We start from the raw sequence: 17,266 nt of genomic DNA, 5'->3' as shown, positions 1-17,266 counted from the left end.
ACGCAGCGTAATGATGTGTAATTATACAACTGAGGCAAAGTAGCAATATTTACATTTAAAAGGCACAGGCATCACCTAGCTACTAATTGCTGTGCCAAAGAAATTACTTTTTCTCTGTTGTGAACACGTTCTGCAAAAGGACAACTAGCATTTTCAGATATAATAGGATGCATGAAACTGATGGTCACAAAGCATTGGTAACTGTTCATTGCTTGAGCAGAGCCAGTGAAACTGTCCTCAACTCTTGGATTCTCTTTTTGAGCACAACCAATATGAAACCCAAAGCTATAAATGCCATCTGCACATGGGCTATGAATGGGAAAGTCCACTTCAGCACACCAAGCCCTCATTGCTTTCTGTTACGCATGCAAGAAGCAAGATATTAGCTGAGAATTGCCATTAAACAAGTCTTTTCTGAGTGCTTCGTCTTCCTCATAGCTACCGATTGACAGCAGTTGGCATTGGGAAACCAATGGAGTGGTGCCCATCGTTCTTAAAACACATAATCTTAACCCGGATCACAAAAGGTTTATGTTCGTCTGCACGATCTTTCCCCTTAGCTGCTGATCCAACTACTGTCTCGTATCACTAGAGGGAGCTGCCTTCTTGTTTGCAGGAGAGGGATGCACGATGAAGCCAATGCCATCAGCACGGAAGTGTGGCAGCGTGTGTTCAGCCAATTGTCCCCTGATTGATGGCTCAGAGATAAGAGCTCGTCGTTTTTCGCTTCAAAATATGCATCGTTTTTTATGGTTCACGAAGCGTGGGTCAGCTCCACCTTTAAAGCCGCCTGTAAAACGTTGCCACGAAGCATGTGGGTGTGTGTATTAGAAAGGCAGTGTGCTGGTTAGGTCCAGGTTCAGGCCCATCTCTTGTTAGCCTGTAGCAGGGCTGCTCACTTGCTCTGTACATGAGATGCCACACACAGATGGGTCAATAGCAGGGTGACGTATGGCCATGTGCTGCAACATCTGGCTGGAAGCTGAACTCTGGCCAACCCCGTGCACTAGAGGATTTAGATCTAAGCACAAAACGTGCAGAGGACAGGAGTGGCACTGGCCACATTAATCCCTTAGTCCAGCAAGCAACAACTCCTCAGGGACAAGTGGCAAACCAGATGTATTTATAGAAGAGAGAAGAAACTGCAGATGTGGAAGTACAGATTCTTCAAGGTACTCAAGGATGCAGATGAGTGCATTGATTTTCCTGGGTAAATAAGTGTAGCTCTCAAGATCAGAGTCTCTTACTTAGGGATTGCTCTTGGCTCAGGTCTTGCTAAAGGAAGGATGAACAGCTGCCCTACTTGGTGTTGAATGTCTCAGTTGTGAGCAGGAGTCTGCAAAACTTCATATCTCTGCTCATCTGTTATCACTACAGCTCAGTTCCTGCACAGCAATGGACTATTGAAAAGCCTGGGCAGCACTTCACCCACCCCATGCCTGAAGGGATCATCAAATAATACATCAGTGCAGTGATGATCAAGAGAGAATGATTGCCCTGCCTTGAGTAGCAAGTCTCTTACTGCTGGGTCTGGGTCTCCTTTACACAGCACCCTTTCAGGACCACAGTCATCCTACCTCCAGAGACATCCAGCAGTGATGAAGTAATAGTTGTGCTTCTATCTGAAGTAGCATGGAAGTAGTTTGGTAATAACAGTTTTGGACTGATTGCTGACATGGGCAGAAAGAGGCAGAGCTGTCCTTGAGCAGCGCAGCAGTAAGTGCTTCTGCCCAGCTCCAAGTGATTAGGAAAAATGAGACTTTTAGCCCAGCTTTTCTAATTACATGTCACAGAGATTCTACGGGGCTTTGCTGAGATTCTGCAGGTGCAGCGGAAATTGATTTAATAAATAGCTTTTTTTTTTTTTTAAAGGCAGAATGTATGTACATTGAAGCTATCTGGATATGCAGTAAAATGCCATTCATCATCATGGAAGAGGACGTGAATTTTAGCCAGATGGTATTTTCTTTAACACAGGATGCTGTAACACAATGAATGCATCTGGCAACAGCCTCTGTTAGGAAAATGATGTCCAAGAGGAGTGAAAACATCTCAGAAAATACTTTGTGTTCACCTTGAGATTAATACTGGTGGTCAGTCTGTGAACAGAACACCAATAACATCATTCAGTCTGAAGCACCAATGGAGAATACTTTCCAGTTTTAAACAATGCCCCAATAGATTCCCATCCTTCACACATTGGGATTGAAAACTACTCAGACAAGTTTGCACTGATAGATCTGCTCTGTGCCTTCCCTTTATTACTTTGGTTTGGTATGACATCATCTTATTTCTCTGCATTGAAGGGGCCACCCTCATGATGAGCTTTGTCTTTGGTAGCTGTGAGCACTGGATAGTCTGAGTCAGACCCCCAGAATGGGAAATCTGAAGTAAAACCAATCATTGTTGAAGAACAAACCTTCTGTCTGCCGTGTGGCTGCTGAACCATTCAGTGTGATTTTGCCCTTTCAAATAACCACCCAGAACTGGGAGATACACAGGAGCAAAACTGAACCCTGCGTGTTGTGGGTTTATCCTGGGATATGATGGGGTCATTTGGATTCAGGCAATCCGAACAGGGATACGGATTTTATCTGATGTTTCCAAGTCAAACCTATTTCTATCAAACCTATTTCTATTTATGACCCACACTTCAATTCATTTATGACTCTGGTTGCTGTGACAGTGGCACAGCTCAGAGTAAACACTCAACCTGTTTGCATAAGCTTAGCAATTCATCTGAGAAGCCCAAGGCGGCCTAGAACATATCACTGGTAAACATTACATCATCTATACTGTAAAACACAGACAAGAGAGTCACAATAAGGAAGCAGCAGGGAAACAGGTGCACCTGGAACAAGGGTTGTTTTCTCCACATAGAAGCAAAAGCTTTTATCCCCCGTGGCAAATGAGAGACATTGAGGCTGCAGCCCTGCACAGGGAGAGGCTGCAGGATGGAGGGCACGCGTGATGCCGTTAGAGCTCCCTCAGAGATCACCAGGTTGGGAAGCTTTTCTTCTTTTCTAACCAGAGAGTCTGATTCTGTTGGTGCAGCGAAGGAGCAGAGTGGTAAAAACACGCCCTCTGGACTTCAGACCAGAGCGTGGTTAAGAATGGGAACAGCTCCTCAGTCCTTCTGCTTCCTGGCACAACCCCCCTGAATCCAACCCCTTCCCCTCTTTCCCGTCCTTGCAGGACTGTCTGCTAACAGATTGCTTGACAGGATGGAGGTAGGGATGATCTCCTTCTTAAATATATGCAGAGAATCTGGTCTGAGAATAAAGGCAGATGTGAGGTTTGGGAGTCTTCCAATTATAGGATTCAAAGGGAGAGCACAGGTCTGAACAATGTATGTATCACCCTCTCCCTTTCAGCAGCCCTGTTTATGTCCATGTGTTACAACTCAGGAATGTTTTGAGAAGCACAGCCATGCCTGAAATACAATGGAGCCGGGAGATGGATGCCTTGGCACTCTGCTGAACATATCCTGGCTGCTCACAAGGTGCTCCGTGCCCAGCTGTGACCCAGCAAGGCACCCCTCCTGGCAGAGCACCTGGCAAATCCCCATGGACTTTGAGAGCATAGGAATGCATATTCAGGGCAGCATCCCCTTGGAATCCAAAGCAATCTCCTTCTACTGCCTCCCACTTCTGAATTCTGATACTTTCTTCTGCTGGCACCTATTAAATAGAGCATGGATTTTTTGTATATTTATGCATTTATTTTCAATTAAAATATGGTGACCATTACCATCTGCTGTGTGAGCATTATATATAATGGTGACCATTACCATTCTGCAGGTGAGGCAGACCCTGGCTGTGCAGCACTGAAAGAGAAACACGGGAACCATCTGCACAACCTAAAACAAACTTCCCTCCTGCTGGCTCACAAACTGAAGGTACAGTAACCAACCCAAACAATTTCAGTGCTGCTATAGGAGGTTAAAAAGTAGAATAAAAGTTGCTGGCTACCCAAGGACCCAGGTGTGTTCAGGCTGTAATGGGCATCATCTGTCTCTGCAACAGGTTTATAAAACCCACATGGCTGCAAGAGAGTTGCAAAGCTTAATGCACTCTTTGTTAATGATACGTTAGTGCTGGTGGTCACAAATGCCTTGCTTTGTGCTAGCTGAGGCAAAGAGAAGTGTTTGGGCCGCCTTCCAAAGTGTGTGCAGGATACAGCAGGGGTTGGTGGCACGATAGCTGTGCTGCTCTCTTGGAGTTTGCTGCCCTTTGGCACTCAGCTCTTAGGAGCCATGTGACTCAGTCAAAAATATCATGTACGGTGTGTCATTTCCTACCATAGGCACATCAGCTCCAGCAGAAGCAGTGGCTGACGGTGCTGAGTGAGAAAGCCAAGCTGGAGCTGTGGGAAAGCCAGAGGTTTTTGAATGACCTGCTTCAGAATGACTTAAAGGTGAGCGATTCCAGTTGATGTGCTGCTGCTTCTGTATTAAGCCAAACGTTCTCTGCATTATTTTTGTTATGTTTTGTGAGCTGTGAGGATGAGTGACGCTCCCTACCCTCCATACTCAGTTATTGCACTGTCAGTGGTACCCATCAAGAGTAATAACTCTTCAGGAGTTATTATTGAAATAAATATCTGTGTATCCAAGAGGATAAGGGCACAAGGATTAAAAGTTCTGCCTTCCAAATAGAACCACTCATATCTCTGGACCTTTTCTGTTCCTGCAGCTGTGCAGTAGTTCTAAAGGCAGTGATTCCCCTGTGCCAAAGCTGGACCATGCAGAGCAAACATGGGTGGGACACCAGTCTGCAGGTGGAAGCACAGCTGGCAGGTATGGGACACTGCGGTGGTGCCATCGTGTGCATCCTCTGAGGGTTCCTCAGTGAAAGCTGGGGGTTGAAACTTTCTATTTAATCTCAACAAGGAAAAATTTCCTTCCTCTCCTGCCTTCAGTAATGAAGAGATGAACTCGATCAAACAGTTTCCAATGACTATGGAGAGAGATCACAACCCAGTGGACTCCAAAACTGTGGGACAAAGGAAATCTCTGGGAGGAAGGAGTTCATATGACCCAGCCCTTCATGGAGGTGAGCTCTGAGTTAATGGATTTGGTGGTATTGTGTAAACAATATTTTCTAGCATGGCTTATAATATACTGTAGAATTCAAGAGCTGGGATCATTAATCACAAATGTCACTAATTTCCCAGCTGATTCTGAATGGATGCTACCTCATGCACTGCGTGAGGCAGTGCAGTGGAAGCATACAGCTCTAATTTTCTAATCTTCATTTCTTGTGCTCAAAGTATCATGTTTAGAAACAAGACATATGGCTCTATTTCTCTATCTGTTAGATATTCTATTTATGATGACTTGAATTCTTCCTCTCCTCAGGATCTCTGCCAGCAGAGGATAGGGAGCCATTGCATGACCTGAACCTGCAGTCAGCTCCAATAGAGCTGCCCCCTGGGGAGCCCTGCACAGCAGATGGCTCCAGGGAGAGCAGTGACCAGGACAGCCAGGTAACACCAGCTCTGCTTCCACCCTACTGGGTTCAGGTCTTGTTTTGTTGTATGTTCAGTCCCCATGTGGCCCTTCCTCTGTAATCATGGTGCTCTGTCCCCAGTGGAGTGATGTTGGCCGGCACTATGGACGCTCCAGCTCTTTCTGTTCCTTCAGCCTGGCCATGGCAGAGCAGTGCTTGAGGGGAGAGGAGCTGCGTGCCCGCCACCAGGCTGCCCTCCTGGAGCTGCGCAGGAGAGCTCTGCGGGATAAAGCCAGAGCAGAACTGGCTTGGCTGAGCCACCAAAGGCGGTGAGGGAAGCTGGGAATCATGCTATGGGCCTGCCCTGAGGGAGGGTCCTGAGGTTCATGGCATTAAATTGTCCATCTGACCATGGTACCTGTCCTCTCAGATGTCTGGAACTCCTGCAAGATGCTGAAGGAGCCTCTGCTGTGGCTGAGAAGCAGCGCAAAGTCCTAACAGAGCTGAAACAAGAGCAGGTAATGCTGCAAGAGCAGCCGGGGCTCATTGCATCCCCCTCTGCTTCATGCAGCACTGGGAGGTGATCAGAGCAAGATTTAATATTGTTTTTTGTATTATTAAAGGGAAAAGGTTGTTGGTGTTATTTCATGTGCATTGTTCTGTTTTGTTTCCAACCTTATGGTGCTTTTTAAAACTTATTCTTAGCTCTCTCATGCTGTTTTCTTTCTCTGCTTTATGTAGGTAGAAATACAGCACCTGCAAAATATCTACAGGGCTGCACATCAAGAAAGGAAGCTCTTATTAAAACAGCAAAGAGAAATCTTAGTGATACAGCAGTCAACAGCAAAACTCCAGGAAGAGCTGCATCATCTGACTGGGAAGAAAAAGGTTATCAAGTCACTTAATGAGTGATGGCTTTTAATTGTGAGGGCGCAGGTAGTGCTAGGCTCGGACTCATGTGCTGGACATGTGCTTATTCTCTTAATAAACAGGTGTTCTTCATTATTAGAATTGAATCTAAGGTAAAGATTCTCATATAAGTGGTTCCTACCTGGATCTTAACTTCAGCATCTTCAGACCATTCAGTTCTCACATGAGACTGTTTCCATTAAACTCATTCATTGCCCGTTGATTACTTTTGCAGTCCTAATGAGGCTGTTAATAGAAGTCCCAGTGCTCTTTTTGGTTCTTTGTTTTATGTGGATGGATAATACTGAAGTCAGAGCTGGCACTACAACAAATATCCAGATGAAAACTTACACAGTTCTTTTCCTTTCAGCTTACCAAAAGCCCAGCAACTGAAGAAGTAATTAAGCTAAAGAAGAGTCAGATTTCTAATGTTATGTTAGGTTCCTCCTTGGCAGAACATACAAGGCCTGATGTGCCTGGGGATAAACAGGATTGTGTCCAGCTAAAGAACAAACAAAACAAGAAATATGATGGGTAAGTAAAACCCATCCCACAGTGATAGCTGAAGACAAAAACCAATCCAGTGGGAGAGACAGGAGCAGTTATAGCCCAGATAATTGTGTGAGGTTTAAATGCTCCCAAGAGGGTGTTTTATAATGATAAGTTTTGAAAACCTCCGTGGTCGAGCAGTTGATGCATCAATATCCCTGCTTAACATTCTGACCGATATTGCCTCATTGATTATTTGGTGTGTCCTCTGTTTGTTCAGTCTGCCATCTCATATCTAAAATGGTAAGTACCAGCTTACTGTAAGGTATAGGAACAGTTCCAAGTAAACTGAGGTGTGGATCCATATGGAGAGATATAAAAGCTATATACCACTTGCTAAGCTTTTCAGGTATGATGTATTTACCAGTGTATGACATTTCCCTGGGAATATCTGTGTTATGAACTTCTAAGCAGTTCTGTGGGACTGAGGCCCATCTCTGCAGTGATAGGAACAACTGCAGATTTAGGCCAGTCAATTTCCATAGCATTAATAACCTGGATAATTTTAATGGTGCCATACAATGTCTGATAACTCACATTTTCATGATGACTTCTAACTACAAGCTTAAAGCATTTTGCAACTATATCTTAATTAAACTTCAAAATACCCGTGTGAAGTAAGTAGAAGAGTATTGATTTAATTGGTGAAAATCACTCCTTTGTCATCCACTCTAAGGTTATGTATCACTTAACCCCTCAGAGCAGGTTTGTCTTTCACTTGGGATTTAACTACAGAAGGCTTTTGTGCTACATGGGGCTTACTGCTGTTCATAAGCTGACTCTTAGAGGTGTCAGTAGAATACCAACATTCACATATAATTTGGGAGTTCAGGGAGGCTGTTCTGAGAAATCACTGACCTTCTGTTCCCCAGGTGCCATAACCCCAACACCCCAGTTTGCTTTGTGCTGAGCAAAGCAGATTAGGACTCAGCAGTGTTCACACTGCTCAGAATGGCTGTTGTCCACATGCTTCAGGTGAATAAAGATCTAGCCTGCTTCAGAAGAAGTGACTGAAGATAATAGGGAAAACCTTTTGTTTGGTGTTCCCCAGACCCTGTGAAGACTGGCAAGCCAGGGCTGTGCATTTACTTACACTGCCCGCAGGGAAAGGCTTTCAAATAAATCCCATCGTGGAATTGATCCATAACTCATGGTGTTATTGATTACAAGTCACAGGGATCTTTAAAAGGTTTCTTGGCTGTGCTTTTACTTCTTATTACTGACAAGCCTGTCCATAGGAGAACAGTGAATATTAGCATAAGTCTGGGGCAGACAGGGCCTGGTGGCGCTCAGTGTGCCCAAACTCTGTCTGCTGCATCACTATGTATGGATCTGTTTCCCACATAAGAGTGTAGAGTGGTAATGATGCTATCTACCCACAGGTATGTTAATATTTTATCCTGACCAGGAAGATAGTTAATAAGCAGGGCTGTCAGGGAGCGGAAGGGGTTGGGAAATGCTATTAAAAAATAAAGTGAACTGAAGTAATAAATGAATTGCTAACCTGCAGGAAAAGCTGCTGGTTTGGGGGTTTCATCAGTGGGTGTGAAATACTGGAAACAAGGGATACAGAGCTAGCAGTTATGAATTATTGTAAGCAGACAAGCATTTGGCTAAGGACTGAGAATGCATCTGCCAAATTAGGATACTCACTTTCATGTCCTTAAATACTTTATAGTCATCTTTTGCATTTTCAGAGCTGATGATTTCTTTTCTAGTCTTCTCCTGTTCTCATATGCCTGTATAAAATACAGTACTGTGAGCAGGAGGGAAAAGTAGAAATAAGCATATGTGTGCAAGCACATACTGCCAGTACAGGTACTATCATGGGCTATCAGAAACACTTATGCATGTCTCCATCAACTTTGCATAGGCATATTGTGATTAACTTGGGAACACAAAAACAACTCCCAGTCATGAATTCCTTGTTTAACTGTTTTCAGCTTTTCTACCAGGAATAAGAAAACACTGCTACAATACCAGGAACAGACAGAGGAGCCTGTGAGTTTGCAGCAGTCCCCGGGTGCACGAGGTCCTGATTTGTCTGGAACAGAAGCCAAGAAAGTGTGTGATGCCACCAGTCAAACTACAGGCGTGGTCTGTGGGATCAAGCATACTACAGACACAGGTACCCAATAAGAAAAGTCTTCTGTAGCCAGCTGTGGACACTTAGTCAGATTAAGTTACAGAAGGTAAAAGCTGAAACCTGGAGTGGTTCAAATGATCTATTTAGAAGAGGACTGTAAAGCTGAGTAGCCTGTGAGACAGAACTTGTGATGCTTATCTATCCCTTGGTTGTCTCCAGTGTAGGTTTTGGTACAAGGATCTGTTCAGGATTAGCAAGAAGGAAGTGTATGAAGGTGTAAATGGTCTTGTTGGGGCGAAGGTTGTGCATAGAAAGAGTGACTGTAGAAATTTCTGGAAGTGAGAATTAAAGTTTCTGCTACGTGACTTGAAGATAAGTAAGGGGTGGCTGGATGAATAAGGTCATTGCCCCTTTCAGCTTCTACTGGGGGTGACAAGAAGTGTGTAGGGCCAGAATAAAAACAAGGCAAACAATCCATGTTCACTGAGAAAGGCTTTGGGGATGCCTTGTGCTCTGTGTACCTTATTCTGGGTCCAGGCAGAAAACATCCTTCAAGAAACTGGTAAATCATACTTAATGCTATTATGTCCCATCTGTTTCAAACACTTCAATCAAACTTTATTCCAGACGGAGAGAGAATCTTCTCATTTATTACCTAAGCGTCTTGCTCACTGTACCCAATGCATAAATCACTACTGGCTAAGATGGTAGAGATCTCTCTAAGGTTTATCATGAGATATGGTTACAGTGCTTCCTTCGAACAAAATCATAACTTATTCTGATTATGCCATTAACAATTACTTTCTATTGAGGTACATTTAAAATGATTTAAGGATGTTCATTTCAAAAGAACATAGATCAGTTGGAGATGGACTTTGACAGCACGTTGTGGAGTTATTTTTGTTTCCAGGTTTTATCCTCAGTTCATATTTCTTGCTATCAGTACAACGTATATATAACAGCCAGTTTTATTTCTGTGAGTCAGTTCTATAATTTATAGAGTTCTGGGGTATGTGTAGTCTCTGTATTATATGAAATATTGCATAAAGAATTGGTTTGTTTGTTTCTAATTAACTGTATTCTACATTTCCTTGTAGATATTGTAGTGAGTGAGACTATAGGTTTGTGTAACTAAGAATTAGTAACAGTGCTCTTAATGTCAGAGATTTTGCAGATGTTGCATTGTTGCTAGATTCTTAGCATGTGGAAAACTAATTGAAATAAATCCTGTTCCTGAGGTAAGAACTTCTACATGGACTTGAATAGATCCCAGCTTCATCATTAGTGTTTTGACTTCATTTTCATATTTGGTGTGAGACTTGTGCTGTTCTGCAACCTGGAATTTGAGTGGGAAGACTTTGACATGAACTCTAGTAGCAAGCCTTAGTCTTGCAAAGTAGCCATATTTACTTTGTGTGGTTGAGATGAAGGAACCCTTCTGTGCTGAGTAACCTGTACATTTCAGGTGGTGATGCCTCATTCTTAGAAGATCAAGAGAATGATTCTGTGACAGTGGAGAAAGCACCACGGGAGCAGAGAAATGGCAGAACCTCTAGAAAAGAACAAGACTCATGTAGTCCATTTCAGGCACGTGTCAAGCTTAAGTTTTTCTTACCTGTCTTTTTATCTTTGCATAAATTTCTCACGAAAGGAAATCCACAGTATTCCCTGTCCTGGAGATATCACACTTGGAGCTCAGCTTTGGCTGTCTTGCATATATTCAGTGCTTTTATTTTATCATTGCCTCTCCAGGCTGGGACAAGTAAGAAGGATCTTTCTTTTGATGACCAAGATGGTGAAAAAAGATCAGCACCAATGTCAAGTGAATCTACAGTAACGGAAACTCAGTTAAGGAAAGAAAGTTCATTAGCTGAGCAAAGGTACTGTCTCTGTCAAGATCAAGACCTCCTGTCCTACCTTCTGCTTCTTACTGATGTGTCAGATGTTGCCTTGTTTGGGTTTGATGCTCATAGTTGGTTCTGTTCTTTGAATATGTAATTCTTTTTGAGTCAACTGAATGAACATTGAAATCAGCTTCAGGAAATGTGTCTACAGAATGCTTTGGTCTTTAAAGAAACATCTGATGTAACAGCTGAAAACAAGGCTCTGTACTTAGCATTGTGATGAGTATGAGTAGCAAATACACCCAAAGAAACATAGTGTTATACACTAACATTGTTGAACATCTGAGTGCCACACACTTCATAATTTCAGTTTTAATTCAGTTATGATCTTGTATTTTCAGGGTTAGCCCAGATCCTGAAAGAGAATCACAGATCATGCATGTAGCTGAAAAAGCACCTTCTGAAATCCTTTTTCCAGAAGGTAAGCGCCTTTTCCCCTATAGGGCTTCTGTGGTTATTTATCATAATCTTCGTAACAGTTCTTTCTGGAGGTTGTTCATAGAGAACAATGGTCTACTTCTTGTACCACGCAGTGACATTCCTCTTTGGGCTAAAATAAAAGAGATCATTATGAAAACTTTGCATTTGACTCTTCTGATCAACTACTTCAGGCGCTATTGTATTTGCTTGTTTGCTACAGTACTGATTTCTTCATCTTTATTTGATATGCCTTATTTTTATGATATTAAAATATTTCTCAAGTTGACAGAGAATTTGATGCTGCTGATTTTTGAATGCAGTTTACTGCTGGGTATTAAATGGATTTGGATCCAGCAACCTCTTCTTTTATAGATGTTTTCTTGATGTTTTCTTGATTTTTATTTATTATTATTTTTTAGCTGTTCCACGTGAAGAGGAAATGTCTGCCCCTTGTGAGATCCACCAGGCTGATGGCAGTCAGTGTGTGAAGCCTTTGGACCATAATTCTCAAGAAACCTCTGATGAAGAGCTACAGTGGAAAGCATTTCCCAAAGGATTAGGTTCTACTGAGTCACTGTTCAAGTCAAACACCTTCTCTCCAGGCTCTGAAAGTGCCAGATCTAACTGTTCTCTCCCAGACTTTCAGAAGGCGTCTGCGGTTTGGATTGATATTTCAGAATGCTCCATTTCAGAGTTTGAATTAGAGGTGCAAAATGCAGAGGATACTGATGTCGGTGTTCCAGAAGAATTAGTCTATGATGCTGTTCCTAACGCTCCAAAAGAGACACCAATAGATTCTGGGAGGGAAACATCACATAGTGACAAACATAACGAACGTGGTGTGTCCAAGGATGACAGCAGCACAGAGATTTTATCGTGTTCTCAGATCTTCCAGAAATGCCCTGGAGAGGCTTCAGCTCATGGGCTCACTGGTCATTTGCTTTCTTTCCTTTCAACAGACAAAGCGAATACCTCCAAAACACCATCACTGGATTCCTCTCAGTTTGATAAATTCACCAAGGGGATGGATAAACCACACTTGGAAGCCTCAGAAAACTCAAAAAGTGCAGCTGCCAGCTCTTTTTGCAGTGATGATATTTACCTGCTTCAAATCTACGAACAGCACAGTCCTAATTCTATAGCTAACAAATCCAAAAGGAATGATGGAATTAACTGTTTATTAGGGAATCAAAGTCTTCCGCTGGTGGATTCCTTGCAACCTTTAGATGTGGCTGCTAACCAATTCAGTAGCGCTGTCTCTTTTCCACCCAGTAAAGATGATGCAAATGATAAATTAGCAGCATGTGCATCGTCCAGAAATGCAACAGTGCAAAATGATCATGCACGGATTTTGAATGAGAGAGACATATCCAAAAAACTTGATCAGATTGTATCTCTGCCTTTGTCCACACAAGGAATTTCTGAGGAAGTCCATACAGAAACCACCTCCTTTGGGTCTTTGCAGAGGCTGGCTCCAGGAACTCATAAGAACTCGAAAACTACCAGGCAAGCCACAAAGGGACTGGGGAATGGAGAGTTTTCTTCCATTTCCTCAACAAAGCAACTGTTTCAATCTGAGAATTCTTTAAGAAGTGAAGATTATACAGTTTTTATTAGTGATGAGGGCCTCCATCCAGCTGATGAGGCTACCTTGTCAGAAATACTGTCTCCTGTTGATGAAGTGTTGTCCTATGGAAGTGCTGACTTGCCATCCTCTAATAAGAAGGATTTGTCATTTCCAAGTGAAGACCTTCCTCCTCCCCCTCTGGGTGTAGATATAATGAAAAATGATGATTCTAGCTTCAGTATAGATGATTTCCCATCTCCACCAGAACAAATGACAGACCCAGAGACTGGACAGTGTATGAATGAAGATATATCACTGAAAATTGATGCATTCCCCCCAGTACCTGATACTGCTGTGTCTGAAGAATATCCTTTGCTCAATAGAGAGCCAGTTGATATGTTTTCCACTCAGGAAGGTAACCTCTCAGAACTAAGTTTAGTTGAAGAAGAGATTTCCTGTGCAATGGAGCACTTGTCAGAATACCAGGAAGGAGAGCAGGAGACGCCTTTACAGTCTTTGGAGCTTCTGCCTGTGTCAAATCCCATTTCTTCTAGTCAGGCCAGTGAAAATCCTGCTTCTGTGATGAAACAATGCAAAACATATGTAATGCTGCCTGCAGCTGAGGAGGACAGCGATGACCCATTATCAGCATTTGAAATTGGAGATAGAGTATTAGTAAAGCAGACCCAAGCTGGAACTCTGATGTTCAAAGGACGGACTTGTTTTGATAGTGGTCATTGGGCTGGTGTTGCACTGGACAAAGCTGAAGGTGATCATGCTGGAACTTACAAAGGGGTGAAGTACTTTGAGTGTGCACAGCACTGTGGTATCTTTGTCAGACCTGATGAGATTTCACAACTCTTGGAGGTTAACAAAAGTGGTTCCACTTCATCCACTGGGGATGAAGACTCAGACTCCTATGATGATGAATCCTTCCAAAGAGATGAGAAATACCCTGAAGTTGATGAACAGGGTGCAGGGGTAACAGAGCAGAAAGCTGAAGATACAAGAAGTACAGGAGGATCAGAAGTGTCAGAAAAGCAGTCTAGGCTGTATACTGCCTTGCAGTCTGGAAAAAGTCAAACATTTCCACATTCTGACCACTGTAAATGTGATGAATATAATCCTCAAAATAATTTAATGTGTTGGGGATCAGATAAAGAGAAAACAGATATGATACGAATAAAACAAAGGATGCTTGCAGATGTGCCTCCAAAGGAAAATAAGATTACCCATGCAGATGGGATAAACACAAGCAAAAATGTTTGCTGCTTGGTAAAGAATCAGAAAAGAAATAAACTCAGTGATGATATTGCAGCTGAACTTAGTAAGAAACTTCTATTTGATGCGTTAATTGCATTCTCTGAAACAGCTCAACATAAATACAGAAGTGCCTTTGAAGACGATGTGATGAATTATATCAAAGGCCTAAAAGAAGGAGACAGTCAGAAACAATTTCTTATCAAAGAAAATCCAGTTGCTAGCTTAACTGAGCAATCAGCAGAGGTTGCTGATCTTTTACTGCACAATTTCAATATGCTTAGCATTCATGGCTGTCACACAGCAGCAGAAAGAATTGTGTCTAAATTTGTAGATGATGCAGTTAAGGAATATAAGAAGATTAAAAGAAAACAAGGAATAAAAACAGAGAAGAGATTTCCTTCATCTTCAGAGACTTCTCCAATTACTTTGCCTGTAAGTAAAGTTTGTCATCTGAAGTGCTGAACCTGAAATTGGGTCTATGCTAGCAAGCATTTCTTTTGCCAGATCGTTTTTTTGTCAAAAATTGCATTGTATCAACATATGGAACAGAACCATTCCTCATTTAAAGACCTTTGCAGCTGGTGGATGGCATATATGCAGTGTTCTCTCACTTCTTCAGCCTCCTGGGCAGCCTGAAACCCCAGTGAAATGGCACCTTAGAAGCCTGCTGCTTCTGTTTCCAGCCTGTTTATTTTCCACTTCTGAAGCAGCTCATCAGAAAGCACTACAAGAGAAAGCTTTAAAAACATCAAACCTTGGTTTGAGGAGCGGGTAGGAAAAGCAGACCCAATTCAGGACAAAAATGTGTTAAATAAATACACACACACACACACACACACACACATATATATATATACAACTTTCATAGAATTCAAATATGTAAAGCTAATTCTGAATTCTACCAGATACAATTAAAATATATTTTTTTTCCTCTGACATATCATTATGCCGTTATTTGAGCCCATAAGAGCATATGATTCCTGAGTTCTGAGTGTAGCCCTAAATCAGTCCCTAGTGATTTCAATACCTCTAAAAACTGTGGAAAAGTATGGAGTACATCACCTTGTTTTTCTTTTTCTTCCCACTAAAGTTCCTTATAAGACTCCTCGATGCTGGTGTTTTTGGAAGCTCTAAAGACTTCAGTCAGCCTAACTCTAATGAACGTGCTCCAGAAAGACAAACACAAAAGCAATACTTATTGGATCACTGGCACTCAGCTCCTTGGAAGAAAACCGTAGAAGTTCCCCTTGTGGTACCACACTATACTTCATATGTTAAAAGCTTGTCTGCATGTGCTGTAGAAGAACTATGGACTCCAGAAAACGTTTACTCAAATTTCACAAGAACCAATGTGCCAAGGGAGTTTGAGTGTAATGACTTACCAGGGAGTGATTTGGAAACAGAAAGCAAGAGGATGTATAATCAGGTATTTTTTTAAAATGTCTTTTCCAGCCTTCTGTAGGCTGAATTGTATTAGCTAGTATCTAGTATTAGCAGCAAGAATAATAGTAAATAGAACACAGGAACACTGACAGCTATTGCAAAATACATTGCTTCTGTTAATGAACTGCAAAACAATTCTTCCAGGATAGGCTTCCTTGCTGTGATACAAGCCTTTTGCAAGAGCTCTTATATTGTAAAGACCCTGGATAAGATTTGGGTCTATCAGGACAAGACAAAGTCCTTGGAAAGCTACAATCTAGAGTGTACTGCCTCTAAAGTCCTGCTCTGAGTTTGGACAGATCCTCATGTTCCTTTGGCACTCTGGGATTACTGAATTTTGGGGACCTCTGTCTGTATGCAAGATTGATGGGTCCTATCTAGAATCAGAACCACAGAATCACAGAATCACAGAATCACAGAATGACCTGGGTTGGAAGGGACCTCAAGGATCATGTAGTTCCAACCCCCTGCCTGGCAGGGCCACCAAACATACACCTTTACTAGATCAGGTTGCCCAAAGCCCCGTCCAACCTGGTCTTGAACACCTCCAAGGACGGGGCATCCACAACCTCCCTGGGCAGCCTGTTCCAGGACCTAACCACTCTCTTAGTAAAGAACTTCCCCCTAACGTCCAACCTAAATCTTCCCTCTTTTAACTTACAACCATTTAAGTTAAAAAAACATCTAGGCCTCATGTATGACCCATCTGTACTTAGTGAATGATCACACGTTATTGCCTGAGACCTGCTACTGTACAGGCTTACATACTTGTTAGATCATCATAACAGCTAGAGGAAAATCTGTAAGTGACATCACAAACTTTGCACTGAGCTGTCAGCAGCCTGCTATCTTTAGTCAAACACTAAGAAAATGTTGGAAAGAGTATCATTTGGTACTCAGTTTGGTTCTGTGTTTTTGATTGTTACAGGTTATATTTGATTTGACTCACGAGCTCCTACGTGCGGAATATCGAGTAGCTGCACATTCAAATACCTTTCCATGGTTGAAAGAAAACTTGAGATCTTGCTGTTTGAGGTGTCGCTGCAGAAGCACAGATGTTGATGAGGTTAAGGTAAACTCTGGAAATGTAAATTGTAGAATAATGAGAGTAAAGAGAGCAGACATTGCGGTGACGCAGTGGCAAAGTTGGGAGGGTTACGGCAGCGCCACTGAAGTATCTCAATAAATACAGACTGCACTAATATTATCTAGTCCAAGACTTCTAAGTGCAAGGGGCTCTCAAGAGGAATGACAGCCAGGCTTTTGAATGTCCATGCTTACAACAATCTTGGGTGCAACCTCTGAAGTCATCTTATGTTGTTTGGTCAGTATCAATCAGCCGCTTCTAAATCAGACCCCTGAAATCTGGGGCATTTCTAGATTCAATGCTGGATCTCCACATTGGCCCTTCATGTGTTTCCAACACTTCATAGTGATAGATCTCTCACAAGAAGAATTCTTTTCATCCTTTCTTATCTTTCAGACATTTGTGCAGGGGGAAATTATGAAAATAATGAACCTGGAAAGGAACGACTTAGAAAGGAAAAGAAAATTCCTTAATATGACTAAGTATGGAAACTGTGAGAGAGACAGAGTGGATCTCATTCTGGTAAGCAGACCTCTCAACAAAGACCTCTTTATTTTCTCTGTATTGAAACCAGAAATGTTGTTTTGT

At 42.3% G+C, this 17,266-nt stretch overlaps 1 protein-coding gene across 1 annotated transcript in view; it reads left to right on the top strand.

The window, feature by feature from the left end:
* The window catches only part of CCDC187 (coiled-coil domain containing 187), a 34,223-nt gene that overhangs the window by 15,828 nt on the left and 1,129 nt on the right, over window positions 1–17,266 (top strand). The window contains exons 14-30 of the mRNA XM_032448104.2: window positions 3,801–3,898; window positions 4,306–4,416; window positions 4,695–4,798; window positions 4,921–5,054; window positions 5,360–5,487; window positions 5,592–5,779; window positions 5,881–5,968; window positions 6,192–6,338; window positions 6,730–6,893; window positions 8,852–9,036; window positions 10,460–10,581; window positions 10,747–10,874; window positions 11,240–11,319; window positions 11,738–14,580; window positions 15,239–15,574; window positions 16,520–16,663; window positions 17,075–17,200. Coding sequence (XP_032303995.2) covers window positions 3,801–3,898; window positions 4,306–4,416; window positions 4,695–4,798; window positions 4,921–5,054; window positions 5,360–5,487; window positions 5,592–5,779; window positions 5,881–5,968; window positions 6,192–6,338; window positions 6,730–6,893; window positions 8,852–9,036; window positions 10,460–10,581; window positions 10,747–10,874; window positions 11,240–11,319; window positions 11,738–14,580; window positions 15,239–15,574; window positions 16,520–16,663; window positions 17,075–17,200 — 5,126 coding nt within the window. The remainder of the gene's footprint in view (window positions 1–3,800; window positions 3,899–4,305; window positions 4,417–4,694; window positions 4,799–4,920; window positions 5,055–5,359; window positions 5,488–5,591; window positions 5,780–5,880; window positions 5,969–6,191; window positions 6,339–6,729; window positions 6,894–8,851; window positions 9,037–10,459; window positions 10,582–10,746; window positions 10,875–11,239; window positions 11,320–11,737; window positions 14,581–15,238; window positions 15,575–16,519; window positions 16,664–17,074; window positions 17,201–17,266) is intronic.

This window comes from Coturnix japonica, chromosome 21, assembly GCF_054131305.1.
Source record: "Coturnix japonica strain WE chromosome 21, WE-NBRP24, whole genome shotgun sequence".
Classification (NCBI taxonomy): Eukaryota; Metazoa; Chordata; class Aves; order Galliformes; family Phasianidae; genus Coturnix; species Coturnix japonica.
The sequence above is the reverse complement of the archived record's forward strand: the minus strand, read 5'-3'. Positions and strand labels throughout refer to the sequence as shown.